Source organism: Vigna umbellata, chromosome 1 (genome assembly GCF_029865625.1).
Source record: "Vigna umbellata cultivar VRB3 chromosome 1, Vumbellata_1.0, whole genome shotgun sequence".
In the NCBI taxonomy this organism is placed as follows: Eukaryota; Viridiplantae; Streptophyta; class Magnoliopsida; order Fabales; family Fabaceae; genus Vigna; species Vigna umbellata.
Genome location: NC_142165.1, coordinates 32865218 through 32885180, shown reverse-complemented (window position 1 = coordinate 32885180; position 19963 = coordinate 32865218). Strand labels below are relative to the sequence as shown.

At 33.6% G+C, this 19963-nt stretch overlaps 1 protein-coding gene across 1 annotated transcript; it reads left to right on the top strand.

The window, feature by feature from the left end:
* Nucleotides 1-6253: 6253 nt before the first annotated feature.
* LOC124845954 (synaptonemal complex protein 1-like) lies at nt 6254-19470 on the top strand. Its single transcript, XM_088102896.1, has 19 exons — nt 6254-6532; nt 6660-6709; nt 6845-7052; nt 7153-7278; nt 7419-7517; nt 8544-9220; nt 9303-9551; nt 9643-9771; nt 9857-9925; nt 9999-10109; nt 14858-14965; nt 15043-15153; nt 15226-15312; nt 16140-16208; nt 16321-16428; nt 16594-16683; nt 16856-16915; nt 18213-18316; nt 18943-19470. Exons 1-18 carry the CDS (start codon nt 6379-6381, stop codon nt 18312-18314), a joined length of 2607 nt encoding a protein of 868 aa, XP_087959022.1. The 5' UTR covers nt 6254-6378; the 3' UTR covers nt 18315-18316; nt 18943-19470.
* Nucleotides 19471-19963: the final 493 nt, after the last annotated feature.

Genomic DNA, 19963 nt, shown 5'->3' with positions numbered 1-19963 from the left:
AAAAAAGGATTGAAGGGTTCACAGTGGTTTAGTCATTTCTGGTTTTGTGATTTTCTTCTTGCAGGTTTGAGTGGATAAACAAAGATGCCTGTGAAGTGATGGCAAGGAGGTATGAATGATCTCGGGTATTGGAGATGAAAATGAAGAAGAAAGGGATGAAGATGATAGGTCCTGGCCGTGAGTGTGAATATGGCTATGGTGATGGGTGTATATGAGTTGCTAGCATTGATAGAGAATGGAGGAGAATTGAGTGTGGTGTGACGCGGAGATGAATCTGTGGAATGAATGGGATAGGAGTATGTGTGGTGAATCCTGGTTTGGTGAGGAATTATGAAGGGTGATAATGAAGTCTTGTGTGCCAAGAACGGAGGTGTCGCTCCAAGGTTATGGAGGCCTCGGATCAAAAGGATGAAAATGAAGTTGGGAGTGAAAAAGGAAAAGTGGTTGGGGTGGTTACGAGTGTGTGTGGAGCAGAGGGATGGTGGAGAGCAAAAGGGCAGTGCATGTGAAGGAGGAACGATTTCCCTTTTTTTTTTCTTTTTCTCTTTTTTTCTTTCTTTTTTTTTTTGAAAAGACTAAATAAAAATACTATCAAAATAAACTAATAATATAAAACGAAATGATATATATAGTAAAATAAAATTAAAATAAAAAGATAAAATGAAGTAAAATAACTTAATAATAGTAAGATAAAATAGAATAACCAAGAAAGACAAAAAGGATAAAATAATAAAATATAATAAAGTAAACTAAAGAAATAAAATAATATAAAAATAAATAAATAAATAAATAAATAAATAAATAAAGAAAATAGAAATAAGGTAAAATAAAAAGAGACTCATTATTTAGTCAATCCGGACGAAATTGGGTGTTGACACTCATTTACTCATATGAAAGTTCCTAAATTCAATCAAAGTAGATTCTCAACAAAACCTAGAAACCCTTGAACTCATATGATCAATATGCATGTAGATTCAAACACCATATGATGCAAAAATCATTACTTTTAATATGATTGAGAGATGAAAGACATTTCAAGAGAGCAACTCAAATCAATAATCAAAAGAAACAATTGCATTAATTCAACTTAACCTCAGATCCACTCAATCATTTGGCCTCATTCTTTGAATTATGTGGAACACTGGGAATAGATTCTAATGATGAGGATGTTGTGTACCTCAGGTTGTTTCCATTTTCACTAATAGGAAGGGCCAGAAGTTGGTTACAATCTCACCCAAATCAAAGCTTGACTGACCAGTTGGGAAAATATGGAAATAAAGTTTTTAGCCAGATTCTTTCCCCGTCCAAATAGAAGAAAGGAGGTGGAGAACGAGAAAAATGAAGAGGACGAAATTAGGTCCCTCAAAGGGTTCCAAAGATCCCATAATGTATTTTTCTAAGTCTTTTTATACAAAAATTGGATTGGGCTTTGTTTCAGTATTTTCTATTGTTGTAAACTTCCTTATGATAATGTAATATCCTCTAGTGATCTTCTAAATAATCCAGTTTCTTCAAGATATATTTAATTGTTGTGGAGATCTAAAATTATTTGGGAAGATCTTTGCTAGGTTCAAAAAGATTTTGTCAATACTATCTTTTGATATTTATTACTATAGTTAAATAAGGTAATTATTTAAGAATATCAAATAAAATATCTAAAGATATATTTTCTCCAAATTATCTTTTATCATAAAGAATTATCAAAGTCCTTTTTGCAGAAAAAATAATGAAAATCACAAGATCCAATTTTTGTTACTCGTTCCCTCTTTTTGGCTAGGTCAAATTTCTTCACTTTTTCATGCTTTTCTTAACTTCTTCATGCAATGTTTGGCTTGAATTCTTATGATTTTGATTATTTTCTATTTTTGGATTTAACATTAAGGTATGAAACTTTAACCAATTTATTTCCACACCTTCTTAAACTCAACTTAGGTACAGTTACACTAGCATACCTCACAATATCCAAAGAATAAATATGCAACTAAAAAGCTATTTTTAACATGTTTTTGTATCTCATTCTCAATAAATCAAATTATAACAAATCCTAATTAACATATTCTATCAAAGTACTGATACGCTGTCGTTGAAGTTATCATATTAATACTACTTTTCAAGAAAACTTCAGTATTGCCAAGTAGTATTCAAGAAAGTAGATAGGGTTAAAGTAACCCTGAGTCATCTCCCAATGAATACGAAATTGCTTTACAATATTTGACTCTTATAAATGTTATGCAATGCTTAAGAATAAAAGTGAGAAACAATGCTAATGAAGTTAATGTATGAAGAATGTTTGAAGAACAAATGGAAACTTAAAAATAATTATGATGAATTAATCTAATTCCACTACTTTTCCAAGATAGATTCATCATCGGTTATCCACGGATCATTGTTCAATTAATTATTGTTCAAGTTTCAAATTAATTAAAGTACATTCTTAATTAATTTGAGGGCGATCATGCAGTTGACCAAAGTAAATTCTCAATGAAATGCAAGACCTTTCGAGGTTATTTACAATGAATTCAACCAAAGTACATTCTCAATCAAATTCTATTGTGTTTAATCATATTTCTTCTTAAATCTCGTAACCAAATTAAAAACTAATTATTCAAAGTAAATTCTCAATTAATTATAGTTGAAATTATTACCACCAATCAAAGTACATGCTCAACTAATAGCAAAAACTCATTTAATCATATGAAAGGTCCTAAATTCAATCAAAGTAAATTCTCAAGAAAAACCTAGAAACCCTTAAACTCGTATGATTAATATGCATGTAGATTCAAACACCTTATGATGCAAAAATCATTGCTTTTAATATGATTGAGAGATGAAAGACATAGAAAGAGAACAACTCAAATCAATAATCGAAAGAAACAATTGCATTAATTCAACTTAACCTTAGAATCCATAAATATGAGCATAAATATGCAGTCATCAAGTACTAAAGCCAATTAAGAATGCAATATTAAAGGCTAAATGAGGGTATAAATATGCATTCATCATTGTGCCTTTATCGACCCTCTCAACTTATATCGAATATTGAATTTTGATAACTCAACAAACCATGATGACATCCTTCTTGCTAGGTTTGGTTTCTACAAAATCTTATGTATTATGTAATCTGTCTTGACCACAACTGTGTGGCATGGAAATAAGGCCTCAACCTTCGTATTATTGTGGCAAGAGATAATGCAACTTTCTCCATTTGCTCGGTCAATATTGTTATGATAAAGTTGTGGGACAAAGAGTCGTAGGCTTGTGATGGAAAAATCTTGAGTCGTCTTTTGGTCCCCATGGAGCATGATGATGTCTCCTGATAAAGATGGGAACTCCATGGTTAGGTGAGGAGTAGATACAACTGCCCTAAGAGGTTGATGATGGTCATCTTAACAATATGTTATACGACGTGTTTGCATCTATCATGAGATATCAGGTAGGTATGGTCTTTGTCAGATTTGCTTCCTCAAAAGTGGTGTGCAGATCACTATAACCTTTAGTATCAACCCTTTCTCCAAAAAACCTAAATATGGGTTTATCTTATGGGGTCATCGCCTCTTTCGGCAACTTTAGATTTTTGTATGTCTTTCGATAGAGTATGTCTTTTGAATTTCCTTGATCCATCAAGATCTTCTTGACAACAAAATTCTCAATTTCCACTATGATGACCATATGGTCGTCCTGCTGGAGGTCCACCCCTCAAAAGTTAAGGTCCCCGAGGTAATAAGAGGCATCATTTTCCTCCTTAAGGTTTTAAATATTACGTTGTCAAATTGCATGACTCTCAATTATTGCTTCCTAGCCGACGACGATTAGCCTCCTTTAGCAAATCCCCTAGATATTGTATTGGTTGTGCCTCTCTAGAAAGGCATAATATCATAGCATTTTTCCTCATGATGGGTTGACTTTTCCTTCTATTCTTCCTTTTCCCGATCTCTTCAACCTTCTTTTTGTTCATCATACATACGGTAGTCAACACACGAGACTCATTTGTCATCATGCCTTACGAACCGCTTGAGGTGTCCGACTTGGATCAATTCTTCAACCTTATCTCTGAGTGTCGTGAACTCGTCTATTGTATGATCATAGTTCCTGTGGTATCTGCAGTATTTCTTCATATCGACATTTGGCGATATTTGGGACTTTTTAGGCGGTGGTATGAGGTTTGTTTGTAACGCTTCCTCCAACACGCGAGATCTAGTTGTTTTTAATGGTAAATATAATGAAAACCAGATATGCTTTGGCTTTCTCTGGTAGAAACCACTTTTTTTATGCCGAGTCTTGATCAACTCCATTCTTTTCTATCGGCATGGTCTCAAATCTAATCTTATTCTTGTAGCCTCTCATCTCCTCCAATCACATAAGTTTAGTTGCCTGTTGCCTCAACTTGTCAATACTTGTGGGCAAAGTCAACACATATTATCCACAAAAGGTTCCAACCTTAGTATCGTGATCATGTAGTGCAAAACAAATTCAGGATTTAGGTTCTTGGTCCTCAAGGCTACTTTGTTGAACCTATCAATGAAGGTTCATAGTCCCTTTTCTCTTGCCTAATATTAAGAAATGAGAGGGACGTGGGATAATGGTGCGACTAGTAGTAAATCAAGTTGTGAAAGACGATGTTAGGGTATCAAAGAAAAGGGTTAGGTAGGTTAGATGGAGTAGGGGGTTAGGTAGGTTAGATGGAGTAGGGGGTTAGGTGAGTAAACCAATCCAAGGCTGGTTCTTTCAAGGTGGTAGGAAAGACCTTGCACATAACAACATCATTAGTCGAATACAAACTGACGGATAACATACATGAAAGCATGTCAACAACTTCCTCTTGCTGTCGAGGAGTTGTTCATTGCCCCTCAAATTTTGGGGGTAGTGTGGTAGCCACTTTCCGCTTCAATGTCATTATCAACTCTAAGGCTACATGTACATCTTTGCATTGACCCTACATTTTCGATGATTACCTTCTCCTTCCCCTTGTCGATTGTTCCTTCAACTTTGACCTTCCTTCTCAGTCTAGCATTTTCTTTCATTAAGGCATCCATCTTTTTCGCACTTCTCATCTTAAACTCATTGAATTCTTGCTGCATTTGGGCCTTTCCAAGATAACAACTATGTCAGTCGAGGAGGGTTCTGGTCTCGCTTCTTTTGATCCAACCATCTTGCTCATTGTAGACACCATGTAATAATTTTTCATAGAATATATGTAGGCCCCATAATGGACACCAATTGTTCTTATGGAACTGAATATACTATGCTAAGACTCCAACTCCAAGTACTTTATGCTCCAACTTCAAAGGTACTCGTCTTCGCAAGTCAAGCAAGAGTTGTACCTGTAAAAGACACTTTAACGCTTATGTTAGCCAAATGCGTGAGAAAGTAATAAATGTTGTAATAATGAAACGTAATTAATTTATCTACTATATTGAGTTATTTATATTATGTTTTATGGACTTTTTACCGATTCATGTAGTCAATCATCTTATTAGTCTTCAGTTAATAAAACTACTTAATTATACTTTAATCATAATATTAAATCAACTTGATCAATGTTTTGCATATGCTGATTTTGTTTAACCGACATATAGCCGACCAAGTCGTATTATTGTTGGATCATGAGGACCAAGTATATCTTAGACATTTACCAAGATATATTCATACACATGATAAATTCCTTTACGCGTAATGACTAAATATTAGCGTAAAAAGATACATATAACCACATTTTTATGTTAACATATTAGATATGTTGGTATTTGACTTTCGTTTTTAAATAGGATATTAGTAATTGAATATATTTACAACTTCGTGTTTTAAATAATTGAAGATGACCACAATTTTATTACGATAATAACTCAAATTAGGTTTGAAAAAACACTCTTAACTTTTTAAACAATAGAAATATTTTAAATATTTATAAAATTATTTCTTTTTTAAGAAATTGCGTTTTGTTTTATCATAAAAGTCCGTAATTTAAAAACATTAAAGTTAATAAATTATGTTCTTTTAAATACAACTAGTTTATTTATGTAATTTTGGAAAATTGTTCTCTTTCGATATTGAAAGAAGACTGCTTTCCATAATTGTTTTTCCACAACTAATTATAACTTAAAAATATTTAATTTAATTACTGTAAAAATAATAAAAAGAAACCTTTCTGTCTGGAAGGAAGTTAACGGTCTAGACGAACAAAAATCCCGCTCACGCGAGAGTATAAATATTGCGTCACCATGGCGCCTAACTAAATTTCATTTTCACACTCAACTGAAACGTCCCTTTGAGCGCAGTGTGTCAGAGAAGAGAACCGCCCCTTGCAACGCTGTGTGGCAGAGAAGAAAAACGCTTGAAAACTTCACTCACATTTTCTAGGGTTCCATTTCGATCTTCGCTATGCAGAAGAAGCTAGCATTCCCAGTCTCCAAGAGCCTGGACCAATTCAAATCGTTGTACGGTTCAATTTCGGGAGCTTCCAAGCCATTATCTTCGCGTCCTTCTGTGGATACCGTTTCATCGGGGAGTTTTGCAAACCTGAAGCTCACCGCAGGTTTTGAACGCAATTTCACTTCAATTATGTTCTTTTCGGTATATTTTCCTGCTTATTCGAGAACGAAGATTATGTCGGAAATTCTTATCGTAACGTGACCATGCTTCTTCGATTTATTCATGTGCAGAGAAATTGGTGAAAGAGCAAGCTTCGGCGAAGACTGATCTTGAAAATGCGGTATGATGATACTTTCCTTTGAGCTTGCGCTGTGAGGCGAGGATTGCACGCACGTGAATTAAAGTGTATGATGCTTAGGATTTCGTATTTGTTGTTTTATTGAGATGTTGTTACTCTATTGCTGTTCCTCGGCAGAATGCTAAGCTTAAGAAGTCGCAGGCGTGTGTGCGCGCATTGGAAGAAAAATTGCAGAATGCTTTAAACGAAAATGCCAAGCTCCAGGTCAAGCAGAAGGAAGATGAGAAACTGTGGAAGGGATTGGAGTCTAAGTTCTCTTCTACTAAGACTTTATGTGATCAACTTACGGAGACTTTACAGAACTTGGCTGGTCTGGTTCAGGATGGTATGAATATTCAAGTTCCCTATACTTTTTGTTTTTTTATTTTATTTTTTTCATTTGGTTTTTCTTTTAACTAGTCTACTGGTTCATCTTGCTGATATAGCCGAAAAAGATAAGGAGACATTGGAAAATAAACTGTCAGCAAGTTCAAAAACTCTTGATAGCTTGAGTAAACAGATGGATGGTTTATCTTTGAAGCTAGATTCTGCACAGGAAACAATTAGAACCCGTAAGTTCTTTTCAGTTTAAAACTTCGGTAAAAAAAATTGAATTGAAATATAGCTTGGTTTGATATGTTGTAATTGTGATGTTCCGATATTTAATATCCATAATGCTACCATAGGTAACATATGGTTATCCCTATTATAGGTGATAACGAACTAGAGAAGCTCAAGTTTGCTTCAGAAGAAAAGGAGAAATTTCACAGAGATGAACACTGCAGAGTTGCCAACGTTATAGAAGAGAAAGGTGAGGATTATGTTGCAAATTGCAATTGTTTTGTATATATCAGGCTATATATAATGTTATATCTCTTGGGATGTAGGATTGATGCATTATATTGAAAGGATTTCAGATGAGGTGGGTCATTACTAAACGTATTTTGGTCCTCGAGGGTCATGTGTTCAGTTTATATATCTGCTTTTGTTTGTTATGTGTTATTTAGGTCATATTTTGAAATTCAAAAATCGCATACTGCAAAGTATCAATAAATTGTCTTCTTGGTTTGCATATTTTATGCTTTAATCTTATTTCGTATTTGTACTTGGCTCTCGTCTTTAATGATCTTGATTTCTTGGAAATGATACTGGCACTTATATAGCTAATCTAAGGTTCCTTTTCAACTCTTTTGGTAGAACTTGTAATAATCTTTCATTTGACTACATTTCAAACCAAGGTGTGGTGGTATGTCAGGGTAATAAAAAAGCATTTGGGCATGGTTATTTAAGGTAAGGTCATATCATGTCCAATGTCGTATCATATTCATATCCTGTGTTACATCCATAATTAGTGGTCAAAGTTTATTTACTTTCAACCCCTACATCAGACGTTATCTGGATCTACCACTGGCCACAAGTAACTAATTACTTAATGCAAGATGTGTACTCAACAGCTTCTATATTATATATCTTAATAGCCTGTCAAGATGGAACCTTCCAATGCTTTTCAAACTAAAATGATAAAAGCAGGTATAAAAGTAAGTTCTGTTTCTGTTTGACTGAGAAGATACTGATAAGAATGTTTAAAATAACATTATTTGATTTGTCATGGAATATTGTCTCATTCGAGATAACTTAGTAGCTTTCTTCTCACGTTATACATGGGCTAGTACTTTGTCTTTTGTATCACATCAAATTCATGCAATTTCAGGTTATTAGGTTTCAATTTTTTTTCTTTTTCATACCTAAATCCTTATAATTCTCAGCAGACTAGATATCCTGTATCTTAACTTGCTACTGATTTGAATTGTTGTATGGAAATTCATTTTGTTTGCAGATAATATGATAAGGAATTTAGAAGAAATGTTAGCATCTAGTAGATTGGCTACAGAGAATTTGAACTCAACTTTGGAAGAGGTTCACCTTCAGTTAAAAGTTAAAGAAGATGAAATTATGCGTCACATAACCTGTCAAGAGAAATTGGAGAAAGAAAAGAGTGATCTTCAATTGCTGAATACCGGGCTTGCAGAAAAGCATGACATGTCACTTCAGGAAATTGAAAACCTTAACGAAACACTTCAGTCTTTGGCTGCAGATTTGTCAAATTTAGACAAAGAAAGCCTGAATCTTTTGAGCAAGTTTGATGAAATGAATTTACTCTATGCTTCTGGCTTCCAGTTGGTTCAGAAGGAGAGAGAAACTTTCTCAAAACATGCTCAATACCAGTATAGTGAGCTTAATAACAAATTTGTAGTCTTGGAATTAGAAAAGAACGCAACTCAAATGAAAAACTACGAGTTAAACAAAACTGTGGATGAACTTCAGAAAGTTCAAGAATCTACGGTAGCCCAACTTACAGAGGACTCTCGATTAGCTGCTGAGAGAATTCAAAGTTTGGTGTCAGAAACTGAGAATTTAATCTCAAAAAAGAAAGAAGCAGAGGTATTAATTTCCAAATTAGAAGAGAAAGTTGAACTTCTATTAGAAAGTTCTAGATCATCAGACAAGCACGTGGTATGAAAGTTAATCTGTTTTAGTTGATTTCCTATCGACATACATTGTCGAGTTCTTTATTGAGGTATCTAATGCTTTGCAGCAAGACTTGCTGCTGAAGGTTTCAGCATTAGAGACTGAAAGCAAAGAAAATACCGAAAGACTACAGGCAGAGATATTGAAGAAATCAGAGGAAATAGATACTTTGCAAAAGGAGAGAATAAAACTAGAGAAGCATGCTGATTCTCTAGATCAAGAAGTAATCCAGCTTCATAATGCCCTGGAGGAAAAAGAACAGTGTGTTTTACATTGTAAGGAACAGGAAAAGAAGCTACAAGATCAAATCACAGAGGTTTTGGAGCAAACATATAGTGCAAATTGCCTGTTCCTGACTGGTTTTTTGTGTATTATTTGAGTTTTTTTTTTTTTTTTTGACTTTGCAGAACATATCATTGTTGACTGCTGTTGAAAGCAAACTTTCAGAAGCTAGGAAGCAATATGATCAAATGGTAGAGAATAAACAGTTAGAACTATCAAGGCATTTGAAAGAAATATCTCAGAGAAATGATCAGGTCTTGTACATATAGCTGGCTACCTACTATTGGTTCTGGACAAATAGAGCCCTAACTTCGCGTGAAATCTTCATTATTTGAACAGGCTATCAATGACATTAAGAGGAAGTATGAATTGGAGAAGATGGAAATTGTGAATATGGAAAAAGACAAGGTTTGATAGTATATCCTGGCATCTGTGAGATGTTATTTCCATTAACTTGTTTCTAACCAATTTTAACCTTCAGACAGACAAAACTATTGCCGAAATTGAGGGTAGATGTGATAAAAAAATTGCAGAATGCAACGAAGAATCAAGGCAGCAGTTGATGCGTATTCAGGAAGAACACACGTTGCTGGTAAGCATAGGAAAAAGTGTTGAATTTTAAATTATTGGCTACTTAGAAATAATCTGGCATAGCATTTTCTATTACATGCGATTCTAAGTGGTCTCATTCGGCTTTAGTTACACTTTTAATTACTTTATGTTCTAATTAGTTAAAAATCCATTTTTAAAATAAACTTATTGTTGAGTCCGGAGAAAATATTTGTTGAAGTTACAAAAGGATATTGCAATCGTCACAAGTGTGCTATTGTAAAATACTAGAGATCTCTTTCTAATCTCTATGAATGGACGTTTATGTGCTGTTTCATTTATTAAATTCAATAAAATCTTTTCTATATAGCTGAATTCTCTTAAAGTTGGTATTAGAACTTCTGATAATGGGATATAAGCTTCTGTACTTTTCCCTTTGCCGTCTTAGTTGCATTTTTAACTTTTTGGGGTTATTTTGTGCTCCTATTTATTTTGTTTAGCTGGTTTGTCTAAAGTGCACCTAGTTTGTGTTTCATGAGTAATTTTATTGTCACCATCATCGTCACTACCACGGCCAGAGAGACCAACTTGACCGACAACCACACCAAGAGATTCGCCATTCTCCAATCTGACAGCTCCCTGGAGTTGTGTCACCATTGGAGCAGCCACGCGTCCACCTACATGCCTGTTCCCCTTGTCTGAGTGTGTGAGGGTTTGCCACACCACCCATTTTCTAACCGTTGTTGTCGCTATTTCCTTCACTGGAGTTAACATGAGATGACTGTTATAGACCTGCCCCTGTTAAGAACCTCTGCCTCGGGTTTTGTATCTCTCCTTTGTAAAGGGCATTGTTCATGATTTTCTCTAAAAAAAAGGGTCTTAAGGAATCACTTCTTTGGTATGACAATTCCACTAGGTAATGCTTATTTTTCACATTTGCTTGATGATGATCTTTTTGATGGTCGAAATTATTTCTAATGGGCTAAATTTATTAGGTGCACATTCAAGGGTAGGTTCTATCATATTGAAAAGTTTGGGACAATAATGACTCACAGATTATCATCTGGCTATGGGGATCCATGATTACATAAATTATATGTTTTACTCCTGTGCATGTGAAATTTGGAAGACCTTGAAATTACTTATTTCTTATTATAACACGTTTTGTTATGAGTTAGAAAACAAGATCTTCAGTCCTATATAGGGTGTCCTCTGTGTCGCAAAATACACTGGAATATTAAAGGGTCTATGGATTTAATTGGACTAGTATCAAAATTTGAAGTTTGAAAATAGCATAGATGTTGCCTTTCTTGCTTAGTTTGTCTAAATCCTAGATATTTACGTTCTTGTTAGGTTTGAATTTTAAATATGACCCTACTAGAATACAAATTCTTGGAAAGAAAACTTCTTCCCTACATTGTTTGGGTGAGGAAACTTGTTCCATGGTCATGGTGAATAAGCTCTCGACTGATGAAGCTGCCATGTTGTCTGGAAAGCTTCCAAACCTGAGATCTTAAATCTTGGAAACATGAAATTCAACTCAAAAGTTAAGGAAGATTGTTAATTCATTCATTGCAAGAAATTTGATCGCACCAAGCAGACTTACTTTAGGTAACTAGAAAGGAGAAGACTCTCATTCCTTTGGAAAAACTAAAGCTAAGGGTGGGCAAAAAACTCAGATTTTTAGATCCAATTTATAATAAACTAAAATTTATATTGTTTTAAGTCCATTTAAATGGATTTATCCCAAATCCATATCCATATTTTTAGATTTTAAATCCAATCTACTTAAATGGATTTGGATCAAATTTAGATTTGATCGTGTTTTAGAGTTTGAAAATCCAAAATCAAAGTGCATCTAAGTTGAGCCAAGGCGGTTGAGGATAAGGTTGAACCAAGAAGGCTTTGGTCTAAGGTCAAGTAGAGTCGGCCCAAGATGAAGGTGAAGCCAAATCGATTTAGGTCTAAAAGCTGAGCTGAGTTGGCCCTGTTCGAAGACCGAAACAAGTCAATCCGGGCTGAAGGGTAAGTAGAGTCAGCTCGAGCCAAAGGTCGACATGTGTTTGTCTAGGCCAAAGATCGAGAAATGTTAGTTGGCCTTGGCTAAATGGTTAAGTCAAGTAGACCTAATACAAAATATCAAGCCGAGTAGGTTGGGGCCAAAGGTCGACTCGAGTCCACTGGGTTGGAGGTCCAATTCCTCTTTTAATGTTTCTAGAGCTTTATGTTAGGACTCATAAGTTCTAGACCCTAGTGCTACAAAAAATATGACTCCTCATTCACCTATTTTAATATCATATGTTTCTCTTTTTGTAACCAAATTACTATTGTCAAACCACGAATGAAGAGATGAGTATGTCGTTTCTCTTTTTGTAACCATATTACTATTATCAAGCCACAAATGAAGAGATGAGTGGGTCAGAAAAGAACCAGACATAGGAGATTGTTAACAAACCACAAGATAAAATGGCAATTGGATGCATATAAATCTATAATGTAAAGTATAGATTTGATGACATGTAGGATTGCTACAAAGCATTATTAGTTTCTAAAGGGTCTACTCAAACTTATGGTGTTGATTATGAGAAGACATTTACTCAAATGACAAAGATGAATGTTGTTAGAATCATTCTCTTATTAACAACTTAATTTGGTTGGGAATTGCAATAATTTGATGAGAAAAATACTTTCTTACATGGACATCTAGAAGAAGTCTAGATGAAATTTCTTCATGTTTGATATCTATCAAAGAGGAGAATGAAGTGTGCATGTTGAAGAAAGCCTTGTGTCAATGTAAACAGTCTCCTCATGCTTGGTTTGGTGTACTTAGTTAGGTTATGATGGGACATCGATAGAGTGTAGGTGGCCATAGTTCATCAAAAATTCCTTAGAAGGGAAACTTATTTGACTTTTGATCAATGCGGATGACATAATTGTTGTAGGGGGTGATGAATAGGCGAAACAAAACTCGAAAGAAAAGTTTGATACTTAGTTCAAGATAAAGGGTCTAGGAAAATTAAAGTACTTCTTTGGATAGAAGTATTTTACTCAAAGAAATACATTTTTATCTCTTAGATAAAGTATGTTCTTGATTTTCTCAAATAAACATGTAAGATTGATTGAAAGACCACTAGAGCTCCCTTAGAACAACATCATAGAATTTGATGTGATAAAGATATTTCTACTGTGAATAAGGACTAATATCAGGACTAATATCAGAGACTTGTAGGGAAGCTCATTTACTAAGCTAACATAAACTAACATAAGACCTGACAACTTATCATAGTCTGTTTATCCTAACTAACCGAATCATAGTCAGTTTATCATAACTAACCAAATCATAGTCAGTTTATCATAACTAACCAAATCATAGTTAGTTTATGCATGATCCAAGGGAGTGACATTTACAGTGTAAACAAAATCCTTCAATATTTGAAGATATGTCCAGGAAGGGAATTGTTGTTCAAGAGGAATGAAAAATTAAAATTTGAGGTGTATACTGATGCAAATTATGTAAGGCCTATTAGAAATAGGAGATTCATCTCAAGATATTGTGTTCTTGGATAGAAATTTAATGACTTGGAAAAGTAAAAGCTAAAATGTTGTTGCTAGGTCTAGTGCAAAGACTGACTTCAAGCTGACATATATGATGTGTGAATTGTTATGGTTCAAAAATATTATATGAAAGTGGCATGTGGAAAGCCCATAACTCTTTATTATCATAGTAAGTAAAGCGATTTCCATTTCTCATAATTTAGACCAATATGATAGGACCAAGCACATGAAAATAAACAGATACGTTATTGAAGAAAAATTTGATAGTGACTTTATCACCACCTGTTATGTCCCATTTGGGCTTCTTATGAATGAGGAGAAAATATCTTGTTAAGTTACTAAAGGATATTGTAATCATTACATGTGAACTATAGTACGATAATGGATATCTCTTCTTTGTTGTTACTTTTACGATAGAGTTGTCTATATATAATGCTTATGTACTGATTCTTTTATTCAATAAAATCTTTTATCTCGTACAATTGAATTCTTTTTAAGTGTTATTATGTGATTGATATTTTAGATATGCAATATATTAAGCTTTTCAGATAGTTAGTTCATGACATGGTACGAAAGTCTCTACGACTTACTGGGTCTGGAGTTGAATCCTTTCTATTCTTATCCTTCTTATTAAAGGTTGAATTGAATTTCTGCCTAAGGTAGGTCATAGGAGGAGTCGGGCATTATCCACACTTAAAGGCCAAACAACTCTTGCACGGGGGAATGTGAAATATATAAAGTACAATAGGTGAATACTATAATTGATCCATAAAATGTAGGCGAATTTCAAAAATTCGTGACTCAAACGATAATTTGACAAATTTTCAAGGACTAAAGTAAAATTTAGGACCTAAATAAAGTGACACAACAACATAGGGACGTTTTTTAATTTCTTGTTTTACTTCCAAAGACTAATGGGACAACTTTGGATGACCAATTTGGATATTCACTCAAAACAAAATCATTCATGTATCTTCACATAAGAACATTGCTTTTAAATAATTGGTCCATGATAGTAGTGATGGTAACTGTGAAATCTGTTATGTAAAGGTATCAAGTTTTTCTAGTGATAATTTAAAGTGGTCTAATTTATGCCTTTATTTAAACGGGTATGTATCTCTTGTGAGTTGTGGGAATATTATTGCATCATTACTTTCCTTTTTTATGAAATTTGATTAATTTAAAGTTGAAAAAATTCCAGGCAATCGGTCACTTGATTTCCTGCTCAATTTACAGGTTAATCAAATGCAACAGGAGCATGACAAGAAGCAACTAAGCCTCATAGCTGAGCACAATGAACAACTAAAGCGTACCCAACTGCTAGCTGAAAATGAACTGCGAGAGGTACCACACACCCACACACGTTTGACGGAGCCAAGATTTGTATACAAAATTCTTCAGCTATTGATACGTTAATGTAGAAAACAATCTTTATGAGGAATGATCATGAAGCTCAGATTAAAGCATTGAGATGTGAACTTGAAGATGAATGTCGGAAGCTAGAAGAGGAGTTGCATCTTCAAAAATCCAAAGTATGGAATACCTGATAGAATAAATTTATTTCATCCCATAATTTTATTAATATTATTTGGGGTATATTGCAGGAAGACAGACAAAGGGCTTTGTTGCAGTTGCAGTGGAAAGTGATGAGTGACAAACCCAAAGAGGACCAAGAAGTGAATTCAAAACAGGTTGATTTGTGTTTCAGTCTCTTTGTCTGCGTCCCTGTCCAAATAGATGCCATATTTGTTAGTTTTCATGTTTGGATACCATTGGTTTGGTATTAGATTTATCCTTCTGTAGGCATAATTGGGAAAGTGAGAAAACATTGCTGGTATAACATTTTAACCTAAAATTTCTTCTTTAATATTCTTTCAACCCATGCATTTTCTTCATTAAAATATTACCACTTATAGAATGGGCATAATCTTGTTACATAAAGCATAACTAATTTTTAATGACTCTTACTGACATGCTTTTATATAGATTTGAATGGCGCAGTTTCTCGTAGGATAGCTGTTTTAAAATTGAAGTTAAAAAGATTTTATTCATGATTTTGCACTTCACAAAGGGAAGAGAAGCCAGAGCTCTGAAGGCTTCATGTAGTTAGAGCAGAAATTATGTGTGGGTGATTTTAGATTATAGACATTGGTAGGGTTATGATTTGGTATATTTTATTGAAATCATGCGTCATTTCAAGCTCCTGACTCTCTTAAAGAGGAACGTTATGGAAAGTACCAACATACTTACTGTTTAGTGGTTTGTGAGTTTAAGGCCATTCCAATTGCAATTCATTTATTTTTATTATGATATCGTATGTTCTTAATAGTTCTCCTGAAATTTATGAGTGATTAAGATACTAAAGCAATTCTATTCGTGAGAAATGACATGAACGTATGAATATCATGATAATCTGGTAGGTAAGTGTTAGAATACATTAGCCTAGTGAATGTCATCAACATTTGTTATGAATTTTAGTTAAATTCTCAAAATTGGCGTAATGCTTTTTACATGATAGGACTACTCCATTTCATCAATTAAGAGACGGAGTTCTTGTGGTGGCAAAAGAAATCTACAGCGTGACTTAGTAAGATCGAAATTCTAGAAAAGAAATTTTACTTTTTCCTTCCTTCGTAACAGGTTATTGTTATGTTCTCACTAAGTTACCTAATATCCTTGGTCTTTCATTACTTTGCAAGGACTCTCCTTACTTTGAAGCAACACAAACACCAGTGCCAAAGTTGTTGACAAAAGTGGACAACATTAAAACAGGAAGTGCAGTGAGCATACCTAAGCGTCATAGAAAGGTGACTTTCTTTACTATGAATTAACGGCCAAGAGGAGGCTTATTTTGCAGCAATTACGAAGCAAAAGATTAGTATTTTAGGGATCTTAATTCGTGACTTAGAAAGATGGTACGAGTAAATGACTTATGATATTTGGCAATTACCTTGGCTACTTAACTGAATTAGCAGGTAACTCGCCATGAATATGAAGTTGAGACTTCTAATGGGAGAACAATCACAAAGAAAAGGAAAACAAGAAGTACTGTTATGTTTGAGGCATGTATTTGTTTTTCTCTAAATTCTATTAACCATCTATATATATATATGTGTGTGTGTGTGTGTGAATATGACTACTCGCATGAACTTAACACTAACACACCAGATCTCATGGCTTCGGAGTGCGGACTTCTTACGTCTCTGTTAATATGGAATCTCTTGTTATTGTCAGGATCCTAGAAATCGAAAGATAAATACACCAAAAGTAAATACTCCTGGAAGTGTTGTTAAGGTAACCAACTAAGATGAAACTTCTTTTTTATTAGTATGTCATATTTTCTTAAAATATCAAGGAGCAAAGTTATCAAATTTGAACATTTTATTACATGTTTGGTTTTGTAGTAACCTCATGGTGAATCCCCTTCTTTTTAAAGGAAGCGTGTTTGACCCAGATTTGTGATTTTTCATCACTTGATAGAAACCATGTTAAGGTTTAAACAACAAGAGTCACTGTTCTAGCTTCATCCAGTGTCATATTTACCTTTCTGATGGTTGCATTTTCTCTAATTTCCTTCCTCATCTACATTTTGCTTGCTGGGTCTCTTGGCTCCCTTTCGTGGGTGGTCGCATTCTTACTGTAGTATCTCTTGAACCTTTCTTTTAGGTTTTAACATTGGATTTCTAGCCAAAATTATTCTATTCGGAGGATGTGATATCTACATACATCCCTCATCTTTCGTCCTTCACTTTTTATTGGCGTGGTTAAGAAAATAAAACTCTATTGGTAGCTTGTGGAGAAGCATTTCTTGGAGTGGTTGAAAAGAATCTCTTTACTCATAACTTACTCATTTAGTTTTCTAAAATATTATGAATATATTTTATGTTTAATTTTAATAATTAAAATGAAATTAGAAAATATTACAATTAAAAGTATGTGTCAAAGTAGCTAATTACAGTTGAATATATACGTGAACTTTTAAAATCCATTTTGCTAAGTATATATTCAAAATCAATTATTAGTTAAAGTACTTAAACAATATTGTTTGCAAAACTCGATACACGTTGTTATACAAAAAGACTTGAGTTATTTCAAACTAAATTTTAGCCACAATTAATTTTTACATAATCTCATTCACTCTATCTTCATTATTACACTATCCTGATGATACCAGAATTGATAATGCTAAGAGCTAATATGGTCTTATTATTTTAAAGAATTTTTTATATTTACTTTAGTTTATTATTTAAATTTCAGTGTTTTCCATGGTGATTACCTAATGTGGAACCTATTAATCTTTTCTCAGTAAATTGCTAGATTTGTAATTAGTTCTGTATAAGAATCTTTTGATTCTCTAGGTCCAATTGTTTTTCTGCAACATCGGAGTTAGTTCATCAAATTCTACTGATATAGTATAACTAAAAGCAAAAAGACGAAGGGTTTGTGCTTAAAGTTTATTTTCACCCTTTTGTTTCTAAAAGAATATAAAACTGATGGGATAATGATCCTTGTACTTACTTTTATTTATGCTGACATGTTATGGTATGCTGTAGTAATATATGATGTTTCCTTTTACATATCATTAATGCAGAGCATCAAAGGAGGAGGGCATACTAATCCTTCAAATATAGGTGATTTGTTTTCAGAAGGGTCTCTTAATCCCTATGCTGATGATCCCTATGCATTTGATTAGAGGTATTTACGATCAGTTACTGACTAGAATCCTAATTTATTTCCTTTGAAAAATATGATGCTTCCTCCTAAAAGCTATGAAAAAAGCACTGGAGCCTTTTCAGAACTTCCTAACTGTGTCTCGGTGATGCGGTGCTTTTATATATCTAAAATTAAGAGAGTCCTTGCTATTGCTTACCAAAAACTGTTACCTGAAAATGTTATAATTTATCTCAGACTCATCTATAGCCTATCAGGGAATAAATACCTTGAATTCGAGTAATATCAACCCACTGTTACTTGGTTGGGTCCCTTTTGTTCTTTATCTGTTCACTTTCTGTTTCCCAGAAACCTAGAATGATATTGGATATTTGATAACAGTATATCTGCTTTAACATGCATTCTGTGTCCTATGACCTTGAATAACCACACGATGAATTATTCATTAAGGAGCAAGACATTTTTTAAAAGAGTGATATTCTAGGAGCAATTACATGTTTGTGTCACATTATGCAAAATCACATCTTCAAATGTCGATTTCGGGAAAATTTGCTAATGCATGAAGAATCTAGGCTTTCTTTTGGTTCATACGAAGATAGTCTTCTTCAATGATCGTCCCTGTTTACTTATGATTGCATTATGATTTTCAGTTGGGCATGGACTGCTGTTTTCTTCAATGCCATTGTGACATAAAAGTTATGGATGAAGATACAATTTTATTGAGCCTGGAAAATAGACAAGATGGGTTGAAATTTAGCCATGCTATCATAGTTTCTTAGTATTGTTGAAGTTGACAGATATGTAGACTTCCCGGTTATTTCTGCTGGTTTGGATCTACAGCTGCCGATGATAGAATAATAGATAGCTGGTAAAAAAAGTCATTTGACAAGATTTAGTATCTCATGTAATTTGTTTTGAAAGAATCACAGTTGTTTGCGGGGTTGTTGTATATAGCATCCGTCTCTATTGGAAGCGCCTGTAGAGGGTTTTCTAATTAGAATTAGAAATGAAAAACGACACTTCGCCAATATTTTCATGATATGGATCACGACTGTAAATTGCACTGGCATAGTTTGTAAATATTATTCTTTTTTCTGTTAAGAAAAAAGGGAGGATGACGTTGTGTTCGGCAATAAGGAGTTTACTGGTTAATTGAGTTTTGACCCATTTAGGGTTTTTCAGCCATCAGTTATCTAATCTACAATTTCATGTTCTATTTTTTTATTTATCTTTTCAACTTCTTAAAGTATGAGCTGAAGTTAAAGATGTTATAATTATTATCAATAAACATACAATTGTAACAGATCAGACTTGTACATCGTTCTAGTTTAATCTAAACTTCAAAGGATTGAGTTATAAAAAATCATTTAATAAAAGTAGAATGATGGTTTACAGAACTATTTACCATCATTTCATTCTAGATTATTATTATATAGAGCTACATTGTTGATTTCTAAATAGTTGAGAATATAAAAACATCTAAATTAAACTATTAAATGTTGTTTCTGACCGCCAGAATAAAAAAAAAAAACTAAAAAGTTAAATATCCTTGTATATAAAGGTATTTTACACTTATACATGAATTAAATTGTTTAATATCTTTCAAATTATTGTGTACCATTTATGAAGCGGCTTTTCAAAGGAATCCCCATTTATAAAAGAAAAATCGCG